Source organism: Stylophora pistillata, chromosome 5 (genome assembly GCF_964205215.1).
Source record: "Stylophora pistillata chromosome 5, jaStyPist1.2, whole genome shotgun sequence".
NCBI lineage: Eukaryota > Metazoa > Cnidaria > Anthozoa > Scleractinia > Pocilloporidae > Stylophora > Stylophora pistillata.
The window spans coordinates 3859912-3886587 of record NC_142523.1 but is presented as its reverse complement, the minus strand read 5'-3'; the positions used below and the strand labels follow the sequence as shown (position 1 = coordinate 3886587).

The 26676-nt window shown below is 38.6% G+C and overlaps 2 protein-coding genes across 5 annotated transcripts; one reads left to right on the top strand and one right to left on the bottom strand.

The window, feature by feature from the left end:
* The first annotated feature begins 426 nt into the window (after nucleotides 1–426).
* On the top strand, nucleotides 427–15940 carry LOC111346812 (uncharacterized). The gene is made up of 18 exons (XM_088760857.1): nucleotides 427–1271; nucleotides 3526–4683; nucleotides 5115–5219; nucleotides 5728–5881; nucleotides 6754–6929; nucleotides 7358–7462; nucleotides 8306–8459; nucleotides 8849–9024; nucleotides 9457–9561; nucleotides 10403–10556; nucleotides 10945–11120; nucleotides 11550–11654; nucleotides 12447–12600; nucleotides 12975–13150; nucleotides 13760–13865; nucleotides 14152–14197; nucleotides 14720–14774; nucleotides 15395–15940. Exons 1-18 carry the CDS (start codon nucleotides 941–943, stop codon nucleotides 15541–15543), a joined length of 3585 nt encoding a protein of 1194 aa, XP_088616983.1. The 5' UTR covers nucleotides 427–940; the 3' UTR covers nucleotides 15544–15940.
* A 336-nt stretch (nucleotides 15941–16276) lies between these two features.
* On the bottom strand, nucleotides 16277–26223 carry LOC111334984 (fibronectin type III domain-containing protein-like). 4 transcript variants are annotated; one of them, XM_088759673.1, is made up of 10 exons: nucleotides 26108–26223; nucleotides 24329–24415; nucleotides 23104–23394; nucleotides 21938–22261; nucleotides 20631–20733; nucleotides 19464–19666; nucleotides 18772–18913; nucleotides 18555–18688; nucleotides 17588–17743; nucleotides 16277–17293 (listed from the first exon to the last, which is right to left on the bottom strand). In XM_088759673.1, the coding sequence occupies exons 2-10, from the start codon at nucleotides 24387–24389 to the stop codon at nucleotides 16527–16529; spliced, it is 2181 nt and encodes a 726-aa protein (XP_088615799.1). In that variant the 5' UTR covers nucleotides 24390–24415; nucleotides 26108–26223; the 3' UTR covers nucleotides 16277–16526. The 4 variants fall into 4 exon arrangements, with proteins under 4 accessions (XP_088615799.1, XP_088615798.1, XP_088615800.1 ...); XM_088759672.1 differs by lacking the exon at nucleotides 26108–26223 and adding an exon at nucleotides 25350–25404; XM_088759674.1 differs by lacking the exon at nucleotides 26108–26223 and having other exon boundaries at nucleotides 18555–18685; nucleotides 24329–25512.
* Nucleotides 26224–26676: the final 453 nt, after the last annotated feature.

Genomic DNA, 26676 nt, shown 5'->3' with positions numbered 1-26676 from the left:
AGTGGCCTAGCCTATAACCTTGGTGCTATATGATCTGAACTCATTTGATTGGCTTAAGTTCTGTAATTGACAACGCTCCTTGCCCCATGCAAAGGCACACCTAAATACTCATTATGACGTGCCTCGAGAAAAAATCACATTATGCTTATGTCAAAATATTGGCCTTTTCATTGAAGGGTGATACTGTAGAAAGAAGTTAGAACCCAGTCATTCTTAGAAGTCAAAGATTAGAGATAAAGGATTTCCCATAGTGGGAACGATTGCTGGACAACCCTATCCACGTGGAAGTAAGAGCATTTTGCAATGCATAACCCAACCTCTTCAGCAAAGAGGAAAACTTTCAATACGTTCCTTTGATCACGATTTGAGAGAATGACTTTACGGTGACAATGGATCAAATTTTTACTTTTTACGTATTTCATCTTTTGATTTACAACCAAATATAATTGCAGTGCTTTGTTGGGATTTAAGTACTGAAACCTCAATATAGAATATTAAGCAATTAATCAGCCAAAAGGGTCTCTAAGGAATGCAATGTCATTTCCGTTAGGTACAGTAGTAGATCAGCTACATCAGATATTTTTACCGAACTTCTCGTAAGAATTTCCCGTTTCAACCTTGTCTAGAATCACGTTGTAGAAGGATTATTTTGCCTGAAACTTCAACATGGCTTGTTATCTACTTCGCAATTCACAATAATTTTTGCTCCTTTTTCTCGAAGAGCTCGAAGAACCATTAACTCGATCAATCGATACCGTCCAATATTAACTTCCTCGTTACCTTCAAGTTTATCTATAGTTACCACGTATATCACGCCATGTCTGTGACATGTCTATATAAAGAGATCTCTGGAGAGCAGAAGGCTAACTTCTGTGAAACTCCATTTTGATTCAACTACCTTATTGCGATCTAATCTGACGTTGTTGCAAATTTAAAAACGATGAAATTCGTTGCTGTTATCTTCGTGCTGGCCTTGTTTGTTCAAGACAATGAAGCTTGGCGACGGCGAAGAAGAAGACGCACTTTTCCTTCGTGTCGTCCTCGTAATTGCGAAGTCAGCGTCTGGTCGCAGTGGAGTTCATGTCCATGTGGATCAAGTGGAACTCGAACTAGAACAAGAAGGATTATTTTGCCAGCAGCTTGTGGAGGATTATGCTTTTTCCATCTATTAGAGAGTCAATTTTGCAAGAGAGACTGTCAGAATTCGGGAACACCCACACTAAACGGTTGCGTCTGTCCGCCTGGTTATCTGGGCACGTGCTGCGAAATTGGTAAGTTGAATTCAGAAATGTCTTGTCTATTGAAAACTGTCCTTTAAAAAACTTCTTTCATCTTGACAGTCGGACTACTCACAAGATCAATTTAAATCACAGTAAGCAAACCACCACCACTATTAATCGTATGAGAAACAAAAAGAATTTTCTTCGAAAGTGCTTTCGTTGTACTTAATATGAAACTTAATGCAAATGTTAGCGTACATCAATCAACCCTTCAGCCATTCGTGCAAAAACTTGGAGGGAAAATTGCTTCTGACAATAAATTGGGGCTATTCATGATATCTCAATAAATTCCCAATGTCATCACTTTCACAATTCTTTCTTCGTTTAATTTATCATCCTCGACCAGCGAGTAAAACAGAATTTTTACAATATTCAAACGATTTTTCCTTATTAAACTGCGAAATTAGTCGATGATAATTTCGAAATGGTACACCGACAGATTATTAACAGAAAATCGACAAGTGACCAACAGTTTTTTGGGAGCTGTTCTTCAATTTTACCCAATATGTCATAGTCTACAAAAGGGAAAACGCAGTATTATTTTCTTAGATTTACCGAAAGTTTTCGCGCTCGTCTTTATACCTAATGCCAAAAATTCACTGACTAGAAACCAAAAAATAATATCCGCAAAGTGAGATAGAAATATCCTATACAAAGGTAACCAAGACTCCGGTTACCTGAATGCTCAAAGCTCCTTACACGGCCCTGAATTACGCTGTCCACAAGTCTTATGCTTGATAGTTTCAATGAACTGAATGCGGGGTACATAGCTACAGAATTTTACTGCTGTTATTTTGCATGTGTCTGTCAAGTCTTCAATTTGCTAAAATTTCCCACCCGCAGGGGAGTTTAATAATCGCGATACAGTTCTCGAGGTACTTGTTATTAGGACACGAGCTCTTACTTACCGTCTCTATGACTTTCGCAATTGTCTGTACGACTTTTCGCGCTAATGTACCAGCCCTTCTTGTGCTTACACGATCAGTTTAAATAACTGCTGTTTGATACAAGGCACTTCGAATCTTTCAATGCTGAGCTAGAAAATTTTTTCTTGGATCTTCGACGACAAAAAAAGAGGATACTATTTTTTAGTGACAGAATTCCGTGTTCGGAAGGGGCAAATATATGAAATGTCGCGGCTACAGGAAGGATTCATGATATAATAAACAATCACAAGACCCAAGCCCAGTGATAAAGATAAACTGCACTTTTAGATTGATTCCGGAAGAGTGTATAAATGAATCCGGTGGAAAATATCCTACAGATTACATGATAACACGGGCAAAAATAATTCAGCGTATTCAAAAAATTTAAGTTTCACTTAACAAGGCCATAACCAAGATAAAGAGATTTTGACAAAATTAAAGACTATTAAACCCGCCCAGTCATGAAAATAAACAGTATTTTTAATTGATTCATAAGTAAGATAAACAAAAATATTTTTCCGCATCCTTGCTGCACTTAGCACTACAACTTATTAACATAACATTACACAAACCGGAAAGTAATTTAACTGTGAAAAATTATCTAGTGTTTTTATTGCCCTGTTCTCAATAGCCGAGAATAACCAAAACAGGTTTCTGTTGTCTCGGAGCAGTTGACTGCTTAGCAGTAAATCCTTCGAAACTTTTACTTTAGGTAAAGTCGATAAGGTCATTTTTTCCCTACCATTTTAATAAATTGCCTAACAAACGGACTATGGAACATAAAAAAATATCACCGATACGAGGGATTCATTTGATAAAACATCGAGGAAATGCACAAACAGGTACGAGAAGAATTAAGAATTAGTTATCAACCAAGGATTTGTGTCTTTAGTTCTGTAATAAGAAAGGAAGTGGACATACGATTTTTGTGGACCTTTCTAGACCAACTGAGTTATTTTTCCCTCCTGGTGGGAAGAGAGACTGTTCCGAGATTGGACACGTGAGACAGATCTAAAGCTGGAGATCTGGGGCCCGTTTCTCGAAAGTCCCGGTGACTTAAAGGACCCGTAAAGCGGTTCTGTTTTCATTCAGGATGGGAATTTCAAAAGTTTTGAAAACAACAAAATGAAACCATCAACTAAAGAAATAAAATGGAGCGTGTTTGGGGGCCAGACCCTGCTTTTCTATCCTTTGAATTTTTATTTTAAAACGTGGCCTCGGGTCCGCTAAGTTACCGGGACTTTCGAGAAATAGGCCCCTAGTGCCGCCAATTTATTTCGCAAATAATGCTAACATTTTGAGTTCTTTGCATTATACAGCGGTACCTTTAACAACCAAGGGAGAAATGCAGACAACCGTGAATGCAACAAATCGAACGCCGCCACCAAAATCATCAGCCACCATACCACGATCAAGATTAACGCCACAAGAAACATCAGCATCAGAAGCACCAACATTAGCAACAACAAGGACCAGACAAACAGCAATAAGAACGGAACAACTAAACCCGGCAACAGCATCAACAGAACAACTGCCACAGTCAAACGCAACAGCGAGGATAACCGCAACAACACCAAGAACGAGATCAACAGCGGCATCGTCAGCTATAACAACAACATTAGCAACAACAGGCACCAGAAAAACTGCAATAAAAACGGAACAACTAAACCCGGCAACAGCATCAACAGAACAACTGCCACAGTCAAACGCAACAGCGAGGATAACCGCAACAACACCAAGAACGAGATCAACAGCGGCATCGTCAGCTATAACAACAACATTAGCAACAACAGGCACCAGACAAACTGCAATAAAAACGGAACAACTAAACCCGGCAACAGCATCAACAGAACAACTGCCACAGTCAAACGCAACAGCGAGGATAACCGCAACAACACCAAGAACGAGATCAACAGCGGCATCGTCAGCTATAACAACAACATTAGCAACAACAGGCACCAGAAAAACTGCAATAAAAACGGAACAACTAAACCCGGCAACAGCATCAACAGAACAACTGCCACAGTCAAACGCAACAGCGAGGATAACCGCAACAACACCAAGAACGAGATCAACAGCGGCATCGTCAGCTATAACAACAACATTAGCAACAACAGTCACCAGACAAAATGCAATAAAAACGGAACAACTAAACCCGGCAGCAGCATCAACAGAACAACTGCCACAGTCAAACGCAACACGGAGGATAGCCGCAATGACACCAAGAACAAGATCAACAGCGGCATCGTCAGCTATAGCACCAACATCAGTAACAGCAAGAACCAGACAAACAGCAATAAGAACGGAACATCTGAACCCGCTGATGGTGTCAACAGAAGAACTGCCACAGTCAAACGCAACACGGAGGGTAACCGCAACAACACCAAGAAGGAGATCAACAGCGGCATCGTCAGCTATACCACCAACACCATCTTCAGCTTTTGGAGGGATGAATGCTACACAACCAACTTTTACAGGTATGTAAACATTCTCGAATTTCCAAGAATTCCGGTACCCATTTCATTTTTTGATAAAACTCAGTCTAAGACATTAAACGCACTCAGAGCTCATAGCCCTGGTTTAAGGACCAATCTCAGGCGAATAAAAGCGCTGAGGGACGAGTTCTTTCACTTATACCATTATCAGTCTACAATACATGTTTTTCCTAATATTACTTTACTAAATCGAACATCTCTTTGCATTCTTAAAAATAATCCAATGCCAATACAAAAATTCTCAGCTTAACTCGCCAAGCCAAGAAGCTGAGAAAGCCGCACGATGGCGGATTAACGGTAAGATTCAATGACATAACAATGTTACCATGCCCACTGAAAACTAACTTTCAACGTCGACATAGATGATTCTACTTGATATCATAGCTAAAGGGTCTGGTATTCTTTATCTTTAGGTTTTCCATCAGCGACACTGCAGCCAACAACATCTTCAGCCTCTGGAGTAGTTGATGCGACATTGTCCTCTTCATCTCAAGTGCCTACACAACAACCTTTTACAGGTATGTAAACTTTCTCAAATTTCCAAAAATTACGGTACTCATTTAATTTTTTAAAATAAGTCAGTCTAAGCAATCAAACGAACTCAGATTTCGTGGCCCTGGTTTAAGGACCAAGCTCAGCCGGGCTAAAACGCTTGGCGGCGAGCTCTTTCAGCATCCCTCTGCAATCCTACCTTTCCTAATATTGCACAATACAATCGACTAACTCACGGCATTGTTAAAATGAACCCAGGGCTAATACAAAATTTCTCAGCTTTACCAAGCTACACTTTTGAATTTCCTTGAAGACTCAATATTCAAAGAATTTCGTTTTGTATCAAAGTAAAACTCTTCCAGCAAAAAAAAATTAACCTTTTCTATCATTTGTTTCCTTGCGGTGTACCTTTATTAAAGGTCTTTTTGTTCTCTACTCTTAACATCAACTGTTTCTCCTACAGCAAGTAAGAGCCTTACTTTGGCAGTCCAAGTTTGATATGTTCGACATTTCTTGCATATTGATTTTTCCTAGGATGTGGAGGGCTACTAAACAGTAGAAGTGGAACATTTGCATCTCCTGGATATCCATTTTCTTACTCAAATAATTTGAACTGCCTATGGACTCTTCGTATCCCCACCGACAGCGTTTTGAGTCTACAGTTTGAAAGGTTTAACACAGAGCAGTGGTATGTACATCCAATAGTCATGAGTATAACTGTGCTGGTAGGGAAACTTTTAATGTTGTTAAAAGTAAAATCGGATTCCTTTTGTTATACCATGATAAGTTTTGATAAAAAATAGCTCGAGCCTGTTAACCAATGAGATGTCAAGCTGCAATGAGCTGCAACTTGATCATTACATACATACATACATATACTTTATTTAATCTCGAATTTGGAGTAGCTAAAGAATAAGCTAGTATCTTCGAGCTACAAGTTTAATTCTAAATACTACTAAAATGTAAAATGTAAAATGTAAAATGGTAACATTCTAAAATTTAACTATGAGAAAGAGTCATACTGTAGAATCTTGCGCTTGAAATCAGAAAAGTCAGACGTTCTAAAAGAGTCCGGAAGAGAGTTCCATAGTTTTGAAGCCATATATGAAAAGGAGTGAAGACCATAAGTAGTAGTTTTTGTAGACGGTAGAGACAAAATATAATTTCCGCGTAGATTATAGGATACAGACCGGAAACTAGACATATTCTTTAGATAGCCTGGATAGCAGTTAAAAAACAAGCTCTTGTACAATATAAATAAGAAAGTCTGAAGGCGTCTTTTATACAGAGATTTGGAGTTAACTTTGCTAAGTAGAGAGTCATAGGGAGAATTATAATCATTCGTATAAATATTCTTGGAATTCAAAGTGCATTTGTCAGGAAAGACTACTTTCGCTTTGTTTCCGGCCACAGAGGAGTTTCCGACTTTAATTGAAATTTGCCTTAGCACTTGGCTTCGTATAACACTACAAGGTAAATGTGGCAAAGAAACGCAAGGAAAAAGATTTGGAATTGAAAATGCGGCCTAATGGTTTCCCTTTCTTTCCTTTTTCGTTGAAGCTGTGATTTTGTTGAGCTGACAGTCAGCACCGGGCGGTTAGCAACGCTCAGTGGTTCTAGGAATGGATTCAGCATCACAGTTAGAGGCGACCGAAGTCCAGTTCTTAATATCAGATTTACAACTGATAGATCTGTCGTAAGACAAGGTTTCTTCGCTCGCTACATCATAGTACTTGGTGAGAAAACTGTAAATTCTTGAAGTAGTTACACATGACTAAGGCTTCTTGTGTGTATATTTGTTGATTACCCTAATCGTTCGCATACCTTAGTAGTTCTAGGTAAACACGATTTTCCCTATATGAGTATACCATAAAACGAGGAACGCCTAGTGAGGCCTATTCACTTCACACGGTGTCAGATCCAGGGGTTTCAGAAACCTCCTTTTAATACCGCTCATTATGCCTACAGCGACTCGTCCACCTGGCAAGTTATTAAATCACTATTACAGCGTACAAAAGCTGAGAAAGTTGCAGTATAGCGAAATAAAAACGAAACTGAATGACAAAACGAGGTTTCCATGCAAACTGGAAATTAATTTTCGACGACGATAGGGACGATTGTGCTTGATATCACAGACTAAGGGTGTGGTATTCTTTATCTTTAGGTTTTCCATCAGCGACACTGCGGCCAACACCATCTTCTGCTTCTGAAGTAGTTGATGCGACACCGTCTCCTTCTTCTCAAGTAGCTACCCAGCCACCTTTTACAGGTATGTAAACTTTCTCAAATTTCTAAAAATTATGGTACTCATTTAATTTTTTGATATAATTCAATCTAAGCAATCACACGCACTCAGATTTCGTGGCCCTGGTTTAAGGACCAAACTCAGCCGGGCTGAAACGCTTGGAGGCGAGCTCTTTCAGCATCCCTCTGCAATCCTACCTTTCCTAATATTACATGATTCAATCGACTAACTCACGGCAGGGTTAAAATGAACCCTGGGCTGATACAAAAATTCTCACCTTTACCCAGCTACACTTTTGAATTTCATTGAAGACATATTCAAAGAGTTTCGTTTTGTATCTAAGTAAAACTTCTCCAGCAAAAAAAAACTAACCTTTTTTATCATTTGTTTGCTTACGGTGTACTGTTATTAAAAGATATAGCAATCTGTTTAACACTTCGGGCTCCTTCTTAGTGTAGAAGACACAAGATACGTCGCAATAAATCACAGCCTCATAAACCTATCTTTTTTTTTTCATTCTTTTTATCGAAACAATTTTTAGTGTAATAGAAAAAATCCGAGCCCCAGATGGGACCTTTATCGAAAGACTAACAAATAAAAAGTTAGGTTTGAAACGCTTTACGGTGGTCGATTAACATTATCAACTCAGTTGATAAAACCAAAATTACCATTTTTCTCCGACCGACGCAACACCATAGTTTCTTTACAAGCTTACACCCTTTTTTTTTTCGCTTTGTTTTACCCACACTTTTGTCTTTTTGTTCTCTACTCTTAACATCAACTGTTTCACCTACAGCAAGTAAGAGCCTTACTTTGGCAGTCCAAGTTTGATATGCTCGACATTTCTTGCATGATGATTTTTTCTAGGATGTGGAGGGCTACTAAACAGTACAAGGGGAACATTTGCATCTCCTGGATATCCATTTTCTTACTCAAATAATTTGAACTGCCTGTGGACTCTTCGTATCCCCACCGACAGCGTTTTGAGTCTACAGTTTGAAAGGTTTAACACAGAGCAGTGGTATGTACATCCAATAATCATGAGTATAACTGTACTGGTAGAGAAACTTTAAATGTTGTTAAAAGTAAAATCGGATTCCTTTTGTTTTACCATGATAAATTCTGATAAAAACTTGCTCGAGCCAGTTAACCGATGAGATGCCAGGCTGCGATGAGCTGCGACTTGATCTTTCCTATAAATATTTTTGGAATTCAAAGTGCATTTGTCAGGAAAGACTACTTCCACTTTGTTTACGACCACAAAGAAGCTTCTGACTTTACTTGAAATTTGCCTTAGCACTTGGCTTCCTATAACACTGCAAGGTAAATGTGGTAAAGAAACGCAAGGAAAAACATTTGGAATTAAAAATGCGGCCTAATGGTTTTTCCTTCCTTTCGTTTTCGTTGAAGCTGTGATTTTGTTGAGCTGACAGTCAGCACCGGGCGGTTAGCAACGCTGAGTGGTTCTAGGACTGGATTCAGAATTACAGTTAGTGGCGACAGAAGTCCAGTTCTTAATATCACATTTACAACTGATAGATCTGTCGTAAGACAAGGTTTCTTCGCTCGCTACATCATAATATTTGGTGAGAAAACTGTACATTCTTGACGTAGTTACATATGACTAAGGCTTTTTTTTGTATATTTGTTGATTACCCTAATCGTTCGCAAACCTTAGTAGTTCTAGGTAAACACGATATTCCCTATATGATCATCACCATAAAACGAATAACGCCTAGTGAGGCCTATTCACTTTACACGCTGTATGATCCAGGAGTTTCAGAAACTTCCTTCTAATACCGGCCATTACGCCTACAGCGACTCGTACACCTGGCAAGTTATTAAATCACTATTACAGCGTACAAAAGCTGAGAAAGTTGAAGGATACCGAAATAAAAGTGAAACTAAATGACAAAACGAGGTTACTAGGCTAACTGAAAATTAACTTTCGACGTCGATAGAGACGATTGTGCTTGCTATCACAGCCTAAGAGTCTGGTTTTTTTTCTTTATCTTTAGGTTTTCCATCAGCGACACTGCGGCCAACACCATCATCAGCCTCTGGAGTTGTTGATGTAACATCGTCTCCTTCTTCTCAAGTGTCTACCCAGCCACCTTTTACAGGTATGGAAACTTTCTCAAATTTCCAAAAATTACGGTACTCATTTGATTTTTTGATATAAGTCAGTCTAAGCAATCAAACGCACTTATATTTCGTGGCCCTGGTTTAAAGACCAAACTCAGCCGGGCTTAAACGTTTGAGGCGAGTTCTTTCAACATCCCTCTGCAATCCTACTTTTCCTAATATTGCATAATTTAATCGACTACCTCACGACATTGTTACAATGAACCCAGAACTGATACAAAAATTCTCAGCTTTACCCAGCTACACTTTTGAATTTCATTGAAGACATATTCAAAGAGTTTCGTTTTGTATCTAAGTAAAACTTCTCCAGCAAAAAAAAAACTAACCTTTTTTATCATTTGTTTGCGTACGGTGTACTGTTATTAAAAGATATAGCAATCTGTTTAACACTTCGGGCTCCTTCTTAGTGTAGAAGACACACGATACGTCGCAATAAATCACAGCCTCATAAACCTATCTTTTTTTTCATTCTTTTTATCGAAACAATTTTTAGTGTAATAGAAAAAATCCGAGCCCCAGATGGGACCTTTATCGAAAGACTAACAAATAAAAAGTTAGGTTTGAAACGCTTTACGGTGGTCGATTAACATTATCAACTCAGTTGATAAAACCAAAATTACCATTTTTCTCCGACCGACGCAACACCATAGTTTCTTTACAAGCTTACACCCTTTTTTTTTTCGCATTGTTTTACCCACAGTTTTGTCTTTTTGTTCTCTACTCTTAACATCAACTGTTTCACCTACAGCAAGTAAGAGCCTTACTTTGGCAGTCCAAGTTTGATATGTTCGACATTTCTTGCATGATGATTTTTTCTAGGATGTGGAGGGCTCCTAAACAGTACAAGGGGAACATTTGCATCTCCTGGATATCCATTATCTTACTCAAATAATTTGAACTGCCTGTGGACTCTTCGTATCCCCACCGACAGCGTTTTGAGTCTACAGTTTGAAAGGTTTAACACAGAGCAGTGGTATGTGCATCCAATAATCATGAGTATAACTGTGCTAGTCGAGAAACGTTTAATATTTTTAAAAGTAAAATCGGACTCCTTTTGCTTTTCCATGATAAGTTCTGATAAAAACTTGCTCAAACCTGTTAGCCAATGAGATGCCGAGCTGCAATGAGCTGTGACTTGATCATTCGCATAAATATTCTTGGAATTCAAAGTCCATTTGTCAGGAAAGACTACTTTAGCTTTGTTTATGACCACAGAGGAGTTTCTCACTTTACTTGAAATTTGCCTTAGCACTTGGCTTCCTATAACACTGCAACCTAAATGTGGCAAAGAAACGCAAGGAAAAAGATTTGAAATCGAAATTGCGGCCTAATGCTTTCCCTTTCTTTCTTTTTCGTTGCAGCTGTGATTTTGTTGAGCTGACAGTCAGCACTGGGCGGTTAGCAAGACTGAGTGGTTTTAGGAATGGATTCAGCATTACAGTTAGAGGCGACAGAAGTCCAGTTCTTAATATCACATTTACAACTGATAGATTTGTCGTAAGACCAGGTTTCTTCGCTCGCTACATCATAATATTTGGTGAGAAAACTGTAAATTCTTGAAGTAGTTACACATGACTAAGGCTTCTTGTGCGTATATTTGTTCATTACCATAACCGTTCGCAAGCCTCAGTAGTTCTAGGTAAACACTATTTTCCCTATATGAGCATCACCATAAAACGAATAACGCCTAGTGAGGCCTATTCACTTTACACGGTGTGAGATACAGAGGTTTCAGAAACTTCCTTCTAATACCGGCCATTACTCTTACAGCCACTCGTCCACCTGGAATATTGTTAAATCACTATTACAGTGTACAAAAGCTGAGAAAGTTGCAGGATGGCGGAATAAAAGCGAAACTGAATGACAGAACAACGTTACCATACCAACAAAAAATTAACTTTCAACGTCGATAGAGGCGATTGTACTTAATATCACAGCCTAAGAGTCTGGTATTCTTTATCTTTAGGTTTTCCATCAGCGACACTGCGGCCAACACCATCATCAGCCTCTGGAGTAGTTGATGTAACATCGTCTCCTTCTTCTCAAGTGCCTACCCAGCCACCTTTTACAGGTATGGAAACTTTCTCGAATTTGCAAAAATTACGGTACTCATTTAATTTTTTGATAGAAGTCAGTCTAAGCAATCAAACGTACTCAGATACCGTGGCCCTGGTTTGAGGACCAAGTTTAGCCAAGCTGAAGTGCTGGGAGGCGAGTTCTTCAGCATCCTTCTGCAATCGATACCTTCCCTAATATTGCATAATTGAATGAACTAACTCTTGGCACTGTTAAAATGAACCTAGGGCTGATACAAAAATTCTCAGCTTTGCTTAATAAGCAGCTACACATTTGGATTTCCTTGCAGACTAATTCAAAGAATTTCGTTTTGTATCAAGGCAAAACTCCTCCAGGAAAAAAAATTAATCTTTTTCCATCATATGCTTGCTTGCGGTGTGCCGTTATTAAAAGATATAACTATCTGTTTAACACCTTGAGCTCTTTCTTAGTGTAGAAGACGCAAGAGACATCACAATCGATCCCGGCCTCATAAACCTATCTTTTTTTTTTCATTTGCTCTGAAGAAAGGCTAACAAATGTAACGTCAGCTTTGAAACGCTTTACGGTGGTCGATTAATATTATAAACTCAGTTGATAAAACCAAAATTACCATTTTACTCCCACCGACGCAACACCACAGTTTATTTAGAAACTTACACCTTTTTTTGCATTGTTTTACCCACACTTTTGTCTTTCTGTTCTCTACTCTTAACATCAACTGTTTCTTCTACAGCAAGTAAGAGCACTACTTTGGCAGTCCAAGTTTGACTTGTTTAAAATTTTTTGCAATATTGATTTTTTCTAGGATGTGGAGGGCAACTAAACAGTACAAGTGGAACATTTGCATCTCCTGGATATCCATTTTCTTACTTTAACAATTTGAACTGCCTATGGACTCTTCGTATCCCCACCGACAGCGTTTTGAGTCTACAGTTTGAGAGGTTTAACACAGAGCAGTGGTATGTGCATCATGAGTATAACTGTGCCGGTAGAGAAATTTTTAGTCTTGTTGAAAGTCAAATCGGATTCCTTTTGTTTTACCATGATAACTTCCGATGAAACTTGCTCGAACCTGTTAACCAATGAGATGCCAAGCTGCAATGAGCTGCGACTTGATCAATCACATTCTTGGAATTCAAAGTGCATTTGTCAGGAAAGAATACTTTTGCTTTGTTTACGACCAAAGAGGAGTTTCTGACTTTAATTCAAATTTTTCTTAGCACTTAGCTTGCTATGACATTGCACGGTAAATGTGGTAAAGAAACTCAAGGAAAAAGATTTGGAATTGAAAATGCGGCCTAATGGTTTCCCTTTCTTTCCTTTTTCGTTGAAGCTGTGATTTTGTTGAGCTGACAGTCAGCACCGGGCGGTTAGCAAGGCTGAGTGGTTCTAGGAATGGATTTAACATTACAGTTAGAGGCGACAGAAGTCGAGTTCTTAATATCAGATTTACAACTGATAGATCTGTCGTAACACCTGGTTTCTTGGCTCACTACATCATAATATTTGGTGAGAAAACTGTAAATTCTTGGAGTAGTTACACCATGACTAAAGCTTGTTGTTTCTCTATGTGTTAATTACCCTAACCTTAGCCAAAATTAGTAGTTCTCGGTTAACGTTGTCTGTCCTTTTAGAATTACACAATTGCAGGATTAGGTAAACACAAGTTAGTAACTAACGATGAAATAGAAAAATTGAAAAGAAAATCTAAGCAATGTTAGAGACTTTTGATTGCTTTAAGATAGATCTTGCAAATCTTATTGCTTAGGTCACGTAAATTGTCTGTAATTAATATTCCTAAATCCTACAGCTATGATGACATGAGGTCGTCGAGTTGGCCATTGGTTTTTCTCTCTTACCTGGCTGAGTTCATGTTTTGTATTTGTCTTTAAATTGAAGGTAACTTGCCCAAGACTGGCCTCTGTGTATGTCCATTCCAATAAAATATGGTTTTCGATGTATGCAAGAGAACATTTCATTGCGTTTTTGGCGTATAATATGTCCATGGTGTTGTAAGGGTTTGGTCTGCAAAACTTTTAAACCACCGACAAAGGCTTGAAAAAAAAGTGAAGTATGCTCGCGTATAATAACATTAACAGTTAACATTTCGTTTTTCAGTGCCTCGCCCTACATCTTTTACTCCTTTCAATAACGTAACCTTGCCCAACACAGCGCGACCACCATCAAATACCCCATTTGTGACCCTCCCAACGGAAGTTCGAAGGTAAGTTCCACATCTAATTGCTTCATGTCAACCAACTTGGTTTTTACTACGAGTGTGTATAAACATCGTATTTAGTATGCTGCGCCTGTTTTAGAAAAATTTCGGCTGATATTATTCTTTTTCATACACAGGAAACACTTTCTAGATTTATCCTATGGGCAGATAGCTTAACGTCTGATGGGTTTGTTTTAGACCATCATCATGACGGACCTGGCAAATCAGTGGACCATTTGATCGACATATTTACTCTTGAATTTAACATGCTATATCATATTCTTGTTAACAGGGTTCTTACTGATTTACTCATTTCTCTCACTCGAATCATATTAAGGGTGAGTAAATATCTCTTTTACCCTCACACATTTTCATGCACGAGCACACCAGTCAACTCCAGTGACAGCAAATCGAAAAATAAGATCACTCGTCAGCTTTTTCTTTACTTTTCCTCTCCTCAAATCTCAGGCCAGACAGAAAAAATATATTAACGCAACAAAACTGTCAGGTTAACCCTTAGTAAATAGCAATCTCGATTCAATAAGAGAAATAATGTGCAAAATATCGCTATTATTTCGCTGCGTGCGCGATTAGAAGGAAGAGAATCATTAAGGAGGCTTTGTCGAAAATCTACGGATCTCCTTCGGAACTACTCGGGATTCTCCGAATATAATCGAAGCTACTACGAAAGACATCATGGTGTTACTCTCCCTGGAAAATAAACACAAAGCTTTGCAATTCACTCGAAACAAATCCTAGCAGTTACACATTGGTCCCCCCAAGCTTTAGGTAAAATTTGTAAACGAATAAGCGGCTAGTTAAATTGATAATTATATGATAATTATTTCGTTTTTTATTAGCTCCAAGGACTCATTCGAGGACAACTTACCAACGAAGCTTTTGAAAATTTCCGAAGTAAGTAAAAAAAGTTTGTAATCAAGATCCAAAAATTAAACCGTAAGGTAGAAAACAAGGCGAGTCCGTTGATATTCAAAACCTCCTCCTACCAAGGCTAACATTCCATTTGGGAAAAACAACGAACACTATACTATAGAAGAAGTTCATAGCAGTTCATTCTAATATATGAAATATAATGATAACAGAGGTCATGGGTTCGAATCCCGTACAGGCTTTATTTTTTTCAGGCCTTCTTTTCGCTACTACTTAAGTAGTGTTCATTACTACGAGGATCGCTTTCATATACATTTCTTAATAACGCAGTGGATGCCGGTATGATTTTCATATATTCTAAAGTCAGAGATCCGAGTTCAAAAGGTAAAAAGAAATTAAAAAATACGAGAGACAAAAACAAAAATATTTTGGTGAGACAAGGGGCTGTTAGGCTCTCTCGGTCAGTGGAGGAAAGCAAATTGTACAAGTGAGAGAGAATCGCTAGTTTTTATCCTCTTTTGTTCACAGCCCGGAGAAAGCTAAGTAGAGAGTTTCAAATAAGAGGATCCAAATCAGGGGAACCTACTCAAATCTGAAATCCAGTATCCTTAATTGCATGTAATATTGATTTTTTTTGTCAACAGATGACACGCTGCAGATTTTACAGCGAGCTAAGATGCAGCTAGAGAGACCCAGTAACAGGCATTTAGGAAAGAGGGCGATACACGAGCTACCTGACCCAGAAGAACTGGCTCAAATAGTGGACGAGATTCAACGGAGACTGTTAGGCTAAGACCATTTCATTTGTTCCGAATGCCGACGTCTGAACTACTTTTGTTTTAGGCTACGAGCCGTCTCTCCTGACTCGCACGAAGGACTTCGCCGAAAAGAAGGCACTGCTTAGTCTACTTCCCTTTCAATGCTGCGACGATTTTCCAGCGCCAAGATATATCTAAGCAAAGTAATAGTGATTGTCGTTGACCATCGTGGTTTTAATTTTTCATTTATGATTATCATTGCATGGGCTATTACCTAGCTGTTTTCTTTTGAGCGAAGGTCTCACAACAGTTACAGCGGCATATATAATAAACAAGCTCATAACGCCTTGTAAGTAAACATGATAAAACTTAGAAAACGTATGTTAATATACGTTATAACTGCTTACTAATAAGATCTTTATGAGTACTGAGTATATCATTCATTGATGTTGTTGACTCAAGATATTGTTTTTGCTCTGCGTATGATTTTTGCTAGTGACCGTTAGTGCTTCCATAAGCCTTCCATTCTATCCGTTCTTCACATAAAAAGGCATACTTCACTGTGAAGATTGCATAGTTTTTAGATGCGAAATGTACGTTGCAGTCTGAAATGTGTAACTTTAGATATCTATGCGCTATGGCTTGATTCCCAGAGGGATATAATTGCGTTCTTAGTGAGAAGAGATTCCACGTCAAAAGCATTAGGTACACGCCTAAATTTTGTGTTAAAATTTCGTATAACACTTTGACATAGTTCTTCATTGGGCGTTAAAATAACTTTCAAACTGAAATTTCATTATTCGATGCTTAAAAAGAATTGCGAACTTGTCAATTCTGTTTCCTAGTAGTGACGCCACTAACGAGATTAAAACGTCGAAAGGTAGAATTTTACAAGCAATTAAAAGGAATCTTTCAGAAACGGGTTCTCTTGAAACAGGTTGAATGACATAAAGTTAAATTAACGAAAAATTTTGAAAACATTTGTCGGATGGTTTGAATTCTACTACAACACAAATCTTTAAAGTTTGCTGGACATAACATCATCATGAGCATTTGCGTTGCTCGCTGGTCCACTGAGAGTACTTCCTGCCATCGGTGAATAATAATCCCCAAGGGAAGAGGTCTGTGGGCTTCCTTGCTCAATTGAGCCACCATTGTTCGCCATAGGCTGGTAATAGTCTCCTGAGGAAGTTTGATCTCTAGTTTCAACAGCTGATCCATCAGATCTTCCCGCCATAGGCAAAGATGGATTATTTCTCATATTCGATGCATCCATTGGAACATAATCCTGTGGCGTCGAGTTATTTAAGGCTTTGCTGTGCATTCCGTTTTCGATCGAGACGTAGTCTTGTGGCGAAGAATTATTTAAAACATTAATGGAGTCGCCATTTTCAATTGGTATATAACAGTATTTTCCAGGCCCCTTCGTTTGAGCATTTGACGCGGTATTTCCAGGTGGCACCTGGGTGTCATTTACAAGCTCGAGATATTCCGGAATAGGTCGCTCAGGATAAACATATTCATGGCCACTTTTCATGGACCTAAAATCTAACTTCTCATACAACCCGCCATCATTGAGGTCCTGTTCAGTGTCTATTGGTTCATAACTTGGCATTGCCGTAGTTGTTGGGTCAAGGGCTTGATACTGGGGGAGGGGAGGGAGAGTAGCACGTCTCCTTGGTTTCTTTCCGCCTGCAACTTCGGTCGCATTCGTCCGAGGTGCGAATGAGTTACTTTGGCATACATCCAGGTATCGTGGAGTTTCCTCCGTGGCATCCGATCTCTCTAAAGGATGACAAGAAGAAGTGTGTCAGAAATACCAGATAAAAACCTGTTGAGCATACTCAGTCAAATGTTATACAGCGAATCAAAGATTTCTTAGTCTCCCTAAAATCTAAAGGTCTTGCCACGTATATCTTTGACCATGAAACTTAATCAACTTAAACTGTTTTAAAATTTAGCATGAATTAGTCTCAATGAGCAAATCATCTGTTAGCCAACTTAATTTACAGCATCACAGCCCTATAACAGAAGACTAAAACTTCAAAATACAGCCATTTCATTTTAAGAACAACCCACCTCCATGTTCTCTCGCTTTTCTTCGTTTATAAAAGACTATGATGATAATAACTGCCACAATGAAAAGCACTCCCAGGACGGCAGTTAAAATGATCCACAATGCATTATCTGAGAAGAATGCACTTCTTGAACTTGGGGCAAGGCTGGTTGGCGAGTCTGATGAAATTCAAGGAAAACTAAATACATTTTTTCGTATGTCCCAGATGAAATTTATGGAAAAATAAATACTTTTTTTCGTATGTCTTGTGTTTCCCCTACTCTTCTTTCATGCTCCTCTGCTTCTAACTTATCGTATTGTTTTTCATTGTTTTTGTATATGTATGCTCTTCAAGTCATTTCCGCTGTGCAGTCAAACTTGTTATTAAAGAATATATTTTAATCAGATACAATGAATATATGAAGTTCATATATTTCGAACTGCGGTATTAGATACGTATGATGCACGATCCTCGCAGTAAAGAGCGCTATTTACACAATAGCGAAAATCAGACCTGAAAAAAATCAGGCCTGTACGGGATTCGAACCACTGACCTCTGCGATACTAGTGCAGCGCTCTACCAATTGAGCTAACAAGGCTTGTTAGCTCAATTGGTAAAGCGCTGCACTAGTATCGCAGAGGTCAGTGGTTCGAATCCCGTACTGGCCTGATTTTTTTCAGGTCTGATTTTCGCTATTGCATAAATAGCGCTCTCTACTGCGAGGATCGTGCATCATACGAATATATTTTAATGTTTATTTCCCTCCCGCCCCGATTAGCTTCGCTATTTTTCGGGTAGGGTTCGTTGGATATGTATTTTAATTGCTAAAAAATGAATAAATTTTGTTGTTGTTGCTGCTTCCAACGTGCTTCATAACAGAAAAAAAATCGGCACTCGAAATTTCTTTATCTGTTAAATAGTGCGTGCAAATGAGCGAGTATCCCAAGGCTACAACACGAATGCAGATAGGAGAAGACTGTTGAACTTACCCTCAACATCAACCCAAACAGAGGACACAATCATTCCTTGATCATTTTCTGCAACACACTGAAACACGGCATCGTGCCAGCTGTCCACATGAATCAGATGTAATTGGTTCTTCTCTATTTTCACCCGAGAGCTGCTAAAAGATTAGAAAAAAACTGGTTTAAACAAATCAAACGCAGTCAATCATTAAAGGATAATTTTTCACGGCATTTCCCTTACCCTGAAGCGTCGATTTCTTTTCCATTTCTGAGCCACTGGTAGCTTGGACTTGGAAAACCGTCTGCGATCAACATCAAGGATAAGTTTTTCGATCTCTGTACTTCGATTTTCCGATCAGATCTTACTTTCCATTCGGGTGAGGCTGCAGTTGGGATTAAAAAAATAAACAAAGTAATGAAAGAAAATACTTAGCTTGAGTAGTTTATGCTTAACAATTAAAAAAAACTAAAACAGTTGTTACCTCTACCTATAATTAACGGGAAGAAGAAGTGGACCTACTTAAAAGAGTTTGCGCATTAAAAGCCAATTCTAACGTGCTCACGGCGTTCAATTCTTTAAATGGAGCGAAATAGCAAACGGCGCGATAGCCGTAGCGCCAGAGCTAGGTTTGAGATGAGTTGTGTCACCACGTAACCCGACCTAAAACAGTACTGATATGCGTTAGCCCGACCACGTTTGCCGTAGTTGTTATTCTTGTGTAGCTAGACGTTCACAAGGTGGAGAAGTTTTGATTTTATTATCCATCAAAATCTTTGAGACGTGCCTGTTCCATTTAAACGTGTGATTGTGCTCGTTTTCTGTTAATTACTTACCCCACCCTCGTATTGATTCATATTAAAAATTTGAAAACGGAACAAAAATTTTCTTCATATTATTAGAGCTTAATAGTAACAGACGACTTCTAAACAAACCTTTCACTGTGAGGTAGGTAGAGGCTGACACACGTTTCTTCCCAGACGCTGAAACTGCCGTACAAGTATAATTTCCCTGATGTTTATTGGTAACTTTGTCGATGAACAAAAGCCTGTTGAAATGTTCTCTTGGAAGAGAATACTCATATTTGTTATCGTCGATCTTTTTGCCATCTTTCCACCATATGATGTTCGGTGACGGTCTTGGGAGAGAAGAAAAGCAAGCGGTAACGCTGCTCGGAAATGCACCGGTGAGCGCCGTGCAATCTTTCTGCGTGTCAGCTGATTCTAAAGCAACGCTCATTGGTCACTTTGTTCCGCAAATCATCGACGCCCGATAGAGTAAACTCAGCTCTCCGGTTTTCGTAATGTGATTTGATTTGCTATAATAATATAAATCTTGATACTCCGTTTTCTTCACCTTATGTACCCGTTACGCGCTCGCCTCCAGAGCTCACGTGCGAATTCAAGTCGATAATTTCATTCTGATGACGCATCAATTCTGCGTACAAATTTTGCGCACAATTTAACAAGAACGGTCGAATACAAAACATAAACAAATCATGTCGATAATTTCATTCTGATGACGCAGTAATTCTGCGCACAGTTTTTGCGCACAATTTAACAAGAACAGCAAACATAAACAATTTATGTGGACTAATGTTAGTATAAGTGCTAGTAAAAGCGTCAAGATAACTCGAAATAGTGAATCCATAATCCAAACATAGTTGAAGAAGGGCTGTGGAGGGGCACAGCGTCCGAATGCTTTTTCATTGTTACAAATTTATGATATCTACAACAATCCGATGTTAACTTATTTGAGGAACACCTTTTCGTTTTTCCTAATTGTCTCAAGTTTATGTACGTAAACATGTTCAAGAGAAGAATTGATAAATGGCTCTCTGTATTGGGCTCCCACACGGCAAATATGTAAACCAGTTCATAGAAAATTGAATTTCTTCTTTGTTTTCTATTGCCATACTGATATTTTTTCCATGTTTTAAATAAAGATCTCATTCATTCATGTTTGAATGCCGTTCGATGAAATAGATTTCCTTTTTTCTAGGGAGTGTGGAATAGATATCTATGCAGATGACAAAGGTAATGACTGGTGAAATACATAAATTATTTCTTCTGTAAAAAAACCATCTGGTAACGTGTTCTTACTTTGCTACGGCCAAACAATGAAGTTTCTTCGGATATCCTTCTCTAGCTTCTTCAAGGTGTTTCGGTGCAAAATAAATAACTGGTGATATCTTTTCGGTTGATTCTGAGAACAAAAGACATAAGGAAAATTAGTTACATGTTAATTATGCTGAGAATTTCAAGAAAGAAAGGTGGCAATAAGCTTGTTTAATCGTTTTGGGCGTGGCTCTGGGTTATTGGCCTCTTTCAAAGATTTTTCAAAGATTTTTCAAAGAAAAACCGGGGTGGACAGCTAACCTGATTATTCTCAGGGAAAGAGAGCATCAATGGAAATTAAAATATCAGAAAGAAAGTGTTAGGTCCATGGAATGGACGCAGTGGCCAGGATTTTACAGGAACTCTATAAATTCTCGACCACCACCTCGAACAAGAATAAACGTATTCCGCGAGGGAATACACGAATGTGTTAGACGAATACTTTTCAAAGGAAGAAAGGGACAGGATCGTTCGATTTGCAAGAAAAACCCTTAAGCACGGGTGTAACCCGCTGGGCGTTCGTGTAGCTAGGCTAGGAAGGTGTCTTAAGTCAATTTAAACTTCCCTTATGTAAATAAGATGTGATGTTATTACTATTAAAGTGGTCTGACAAACTTTTGGTACATTTACCAGTAGGAAGCTGATGTAGAGACCATCCCTCCCCGGAAGGAAAATTTGCTCGATTCTTCCATTTAAATTGAAAATTTGATCCTTTGATCCCAAAGAGTGACTGTTTAGTTTCTAATTTTTTCCTGACAGTACCACCACCGAATCAAACAGTATTATAACATAAACAAAGTAAAGTGCGCGCTCTGATTGGTCAACTTAGCATCCACCATTTGCCTATGGGTATACACTGCTGACGTGAGCAATTACAAAGACTAATTTTCCGAGCGCGCTTATTTTTTGTGGTCACGTAAGATTTGTTATATAAAAGAAAACTCTTCTGCTACAATGCATCAATGTTATGTTATAAAACAAATGGTAAACGCCACAGCGCACACCGTTGAGTTATGAATGTACTTGGGAGGTTTGCTAAGCACTCACGAAGCTAGAGTCGCTCTCGGCTATCGCCTCGCGCGACTCTTGCGCTTCTTTCGTGCTTAGCAGCCTCCCACCTGTATCGATAACTCAAAAGTGAACGCTGTGGTGTTTACCATTTGTTAAAGATCAAGAAAGATGATCACCAGTTCCAAATGCTCTTGTTTGGTTAACAAATTCTCCTCGTCGGTACCTTAGGGAATGTATAGAGAACAGTATGGCTAAGAGAGTAAAACAAAAAAAGTTCATACCATTTCCAGTAAGATGAAATTTGACCGCATGTGAGTATCTTGCCGCCTCACTTATCGACATCTCGCAAGCTATTCCTTTCCTGTCATTCACTTTTTTTACGTCTTCTTTCTTCACAAACATGATCACAAGTGTTCCATCCACTGTAACCGCTGTACGGTTGTCCTCGGGAAGAGGATAGAATGCATAAGGATCTGAAGAATCATAAAAGCCCCAGCGATACCTCACACCAAAACTAGGGTCGTGGTTCGGACAAGGAATTTCAATAGGTTTTCCAAGCGTGACTGGGGCGTTTTTGTCGTTGTCGTAGTGAAATTGACCGGCGACTGAAAGAATAAACGCACATTAACAAAATTTAAGCAATAGTAACTACAATGCTATCATCGTGGCCATTGTTTGCTGTAGATTACATACATTTCTTGGTTTTTTCTCCTATTCTTACCTTGCGCGGGTAGTTAAGAGAATTAGGGATGCTTTCAATTGATCGCTTACCCCCCTTCATGACTAACCCTTAGTTCGAATTTAATCATTAAACCTTTATCACCTATTATCTCAGTACCTTAAGTTAACCGGGTGAGAGAGATAAATACAGAGAAACTCTGACTTAGGTTCACACTGATGGACGTTGCTTAAAATCAAGATTACTTGTTCGGAAAAGCTGATACAAGGCTGTCACCAAGGATGTAAGCTTTATTCAGAATATTGCGACCAAAATCAATGACTCACTGACTTAACTCCGTAACTTTGAGACATTCTGGCAACGATTCAAAGACAAGTGTACAAGTCTCCACCCAAACAAGCGGCCTAAATGCGAGATATTCGGGGTATATCACAATGATATACTTACTACAGTCCATATCAGGGAAAACGATATAACACTGCTGAGGCCCACAATCGGGAACGCAGCCCCAATGTGATATTTCCCTTGGAAAAAGACAGTTCAACACCAGTATAACTGGCATGCAGCCTCAGTGTACAATTTCCAGGATATTCCATTACCGTGATACACTGCATATAGACGTACTAAGATTGCCAGGAAAAAGTTAATGATGCCCCAGGAAAAGTCAAGACCGAGAAACTCCCATCAAATAGAAAAGTCGGTATTTGAATATGTACAGCGCTACAAGGCGGATCTTAGAATAACAAGACTCCTTATTACTTCACATACCTGTAACACGGACTTTCAACTTTCTGCTGAAATCCTCACCGAAGCTGTTTTTCACGAAGCACTGGTAAATTCCGCTGTGAGTATCATCAAGATATCTTCCCTTGAGAGTCCCGTCCTTCATGATGTTAAAGTGAAAGTCAGTCTCAATGTCCTGTCCGTTCAGTTTCCATTTGTGCTGCAAAGGTGAAGAACCAACTGCTTTGCAAGGAAGACGAAATCCAAAATCTGATAGGACATCTTCAGGTTTAATCAAATCCGCTGATGGAAAATCAGTTACGACTGGTGGCGCTCCTAGAACAGGTTGAACGGGAACAGTTTGCTAGGCCCTCTAAATTGTTTCACCGATGCTACACTGAAATGGTTACAGCCAAAGTAGTTGGCAGTCGTTGAAGACTTTGATTGGTGCGTCATCCCGTGAGTAGGGATGGCACACTGCTGAGAACTTTCCCCTCCCAGAGCGCTGGCCTAGTTTGATTCACAGACTACACGTCACATGTGGTTTAATTAAAGTCCTTGCTCCGAGAATATTTCTTCGATTTCTAACTCCTCAGAAAACATTAAGAAAACGAACAAAATTTCAACTAAGCCTTGCTACGCATACGCCTCCTAAATTCAGTAACATAGCCTTTACCATGACTTTTGTTCTATCATTTACAAGTCACAGCCACACCGTGTTTCGCCTGCTTCAACACGGCCACATAAAAAGAGGATGCAAGTTTCTAAAGAAACTGTGGTGCTGCCTCGTTGGAGGATATTACAAGACAATTTCGTGTTATGAACTGAGTTAATAATGTAAATTGGCCACCGTCGGTAAAGAATTTATAAAGCTGAGGTTACAATCCTTAGCCCTTGGTCAAAGCGACCGTATGATGTTACTTTGAGGCATTTAATTTCCTTTCAAAAGTCATATATTTTTCACCTGTTCAGTCAATCCTATATCTTTTTCTTAATCGACCGGTACCGTTTTTCAAAACTTGGACAAATCGACAAGATAGGGAAATGCAATGGAGACAACTCAACTTGATGTAAACCAATCAGATGCGAGTATTGGCGGCAGCTTACCATTTCTCAACACTTACTCTTATTGATCAGATAGGACATTAGAATCTGAGATATTTCTTCTTAGTATAAACCAGTCAGATGCGGGTATTAGCGGCATGCGACAGTGCCATTAAAATCATATCACCTGTAGATAAAACTGGGCTATAAATTTAATTTTTTTTACCTGACAAAGTCCTCGAAATCCTCAGAACCAAAATAAGCCATGCGAACCATGGACGAAGCATCGTTAAAATCTACGTTTCGTTAATATCTGAAATGACAAAAAATTATAAAATGGTCAATAAAACAAAAACAAAAATGACGATCATACTTCTAGTGGAAAGTTTAAACCTGCAATGAAAGGCAAATCAAACGGCGAAAAAGGTTCGCGAGCTTTATATTTGAAACTGTAACAAAGTAATCGGAAATGTTTTCGCATTTGTATGGCGAGAAGGTTCAAAATTTCTAATCTTACTTTTTTTTCCGATCCCTCTTCTCTGGCGAGGAATATATACGATAATCATAACATTCTCTTTAATCAAATTTGTGATCAGTTCAAGATAAAATTATCCGTTTTATTTTTGGTTAAGAATCTACGTCGACCAGATGTCCTGGAGTGATACACGCGCGAGAGTCATTCAGATTGGAAAGTCAATAGCCCTTCGCGCGACCTCATCTTATTCGAAAAGCACACATGGACACGAGTATGAAATAAATTTTAAATCGCTCCGGAACTTGTACTCTGGCCTCAAAAATAGTTTCAGATCTGTGCATGCCATGAAATGTACTCTGGTAAGTCAAAGGAAAGTAAATCAGTTAATAAACAAGTAAATTCATGGGAGACTGGTCTAATTTTAGACCGAAAGAGACAACTATAACTCGCGAGGAAATATGTGTTATACCATATAGTTGGCGTTACAAACTTATAAGTTCGAATATTTTTTTTCTTTGTTTGTTAAATTCCTTTGTATAACGTAACTCTTATAAGACCGATTCATTAAAAACAGCGTATAATTTGAAACCAAAATCTATAAATCAGTAACGATTGAGCTCAATATACGAGTACTTGTTTATATAAATGATGATCTTTCGCCTGGTTTAGACAGAGCTCTTCAGCGACGAAATTATCATTACCTAACTAATCAAGAGAATTATACTGCCTAACAAAATGATATAGAGTTTTAAAACAGACCGCTTCGACTTACCTGTCACATCTATTATACATTCAAAATATCTACCTTTATCTACGAGCAATCGCCGACAGTGTTTACGCTGCTTACAATGATGTAAACAATATTCTACAGCTGCTTAGCTTCGTGCCATGAATACATATGTCGTCAATAGCCTGCGCCCACATTCAGCAAAGAAAAGCGAATAAACGTTACTGCTTGAGGAACGTGTAAGTCACCTTGTTCAATTAAAACAATCCAACACGCATTTTTCTTTAGTTTTTAATCTGTTTTCTCGTTAAAAATTAATTACTTTGGACGCTGCGATTTGATGTATCAGTAATGATTGATCACGATTGGTATACATCGTTCAGGAAAATAACTAATTTACGAACGATTCAGCCGGCAAAACTGGCTAAATGATTTTACGAAGTTATTGCTAGCAACAATACCAAACGATTATTTGACTCTTAAGCGGCGAGTATTTGTAAAGCAATTGTTGGCAGGAAAACAAAACTTTAAGTTTTAAATGAGACAATTACTCTAAGAATTTCACTGCGAGGTTTTACAAGTATCACTCTTTTCTGTGTCCATAATTAGCCCGGTAATACACTATAAGAATTCAAATTTACGTCCCCTTCAGCTATTTGCTTCCAAAAACGCTGGTTTTCTCCAGATAGGTCTAAAAAGCTAGTCTCCAAACAAAGTTACGCAGCAATTAATACGAATGGTGCTTGATCGAAATTTCTAGGTTCCTGCAAATTCTAAAACTTAATTTTGTAGACTTTTCTTACCTCTTGAAATTTCCTCGACGCGCTTGATCCCTATTAATCAAGCGGTGAACTCTGACCTAAAGTTTTTCGCTGGGGTGAACTGATCAACTTCTGTACTCGTTTCAAACGCAACTCATTATGGAAACATGACAAGAGAAAGGTTTACAACTACTTAGTATGAGGTAAGGATGACAGATGACAAAATTACCATGATAAAGCTTGCCGTTGTGATGTCCAAAATTTACTGTGTGCAGTGTACATGTAATTACCAGATGCTCAGTGCTTTTGGAAACACACTGAAAGACTTCCTTAAGAGACGTAAATTAAAAGGTTACTTGTTCGCCATAATGAAAAGATTTTTTAATTCAGATTCAAACAAAAAACCTCATTTTACACTGATCAATTTTATTTGGTGTTCAGAATTGAAGGCAAATTCTTATTTACCTCGGCAATGACGTCAGACTAACAACAAAACGTGGGTTGCCTTGGAATGATTCAGTCGGATTAACTAAGAAAGGGTAGAAACGGAGAAAATAATGATAAGCAACTTCAGAAGGATCTATTGTTGGGTATGTTTAAGGGAACGCTCT

Coding starts and splice junctions, on each gene's coding strand:
- LOC111334984 (XM_088759673.1), bottom strand. CDS start 24,389: ATGCTTCGTCCATGGTTCGCATGGCTTATTTTGGTTCTGAGGATTTCG. Junction 18,689..18,771: donor AAAGAAATCGACGCTTCAGG/GTAAGGGAAATG, acceptor CTAATCTTTTAG/CAGCTCTCGGGTGAAAATAG. Junction 17,744..18,554: donor TGTTTGGGTTGATGTTGAGG/GTAAGTTCAACA, acceptor GAATTTCATCAG/ACTCGCCAACCAGCCTTGCC.
- LOC111346812 (XM_088760857.1), top strand. CDS start 941: ATGAAATTCGTTGCTGTTATCTTCGTGCTGGCCTTGTTTGTTCAAGAC. Junction 6,930..7,357: donor TCGCTACATCATAGTACTTG/GTGAGAAAACTG, acceptor CTTTATCTTTAG/GTTTTCCATCAGCGACACTG. Junction 14,775..15,394: donor AGCTTTTGAAAATTTCCGAA/GTAAGTAAAAAA, acceptor TTTTGTCAACAG/ATGACACGCTGCAGATTTTA.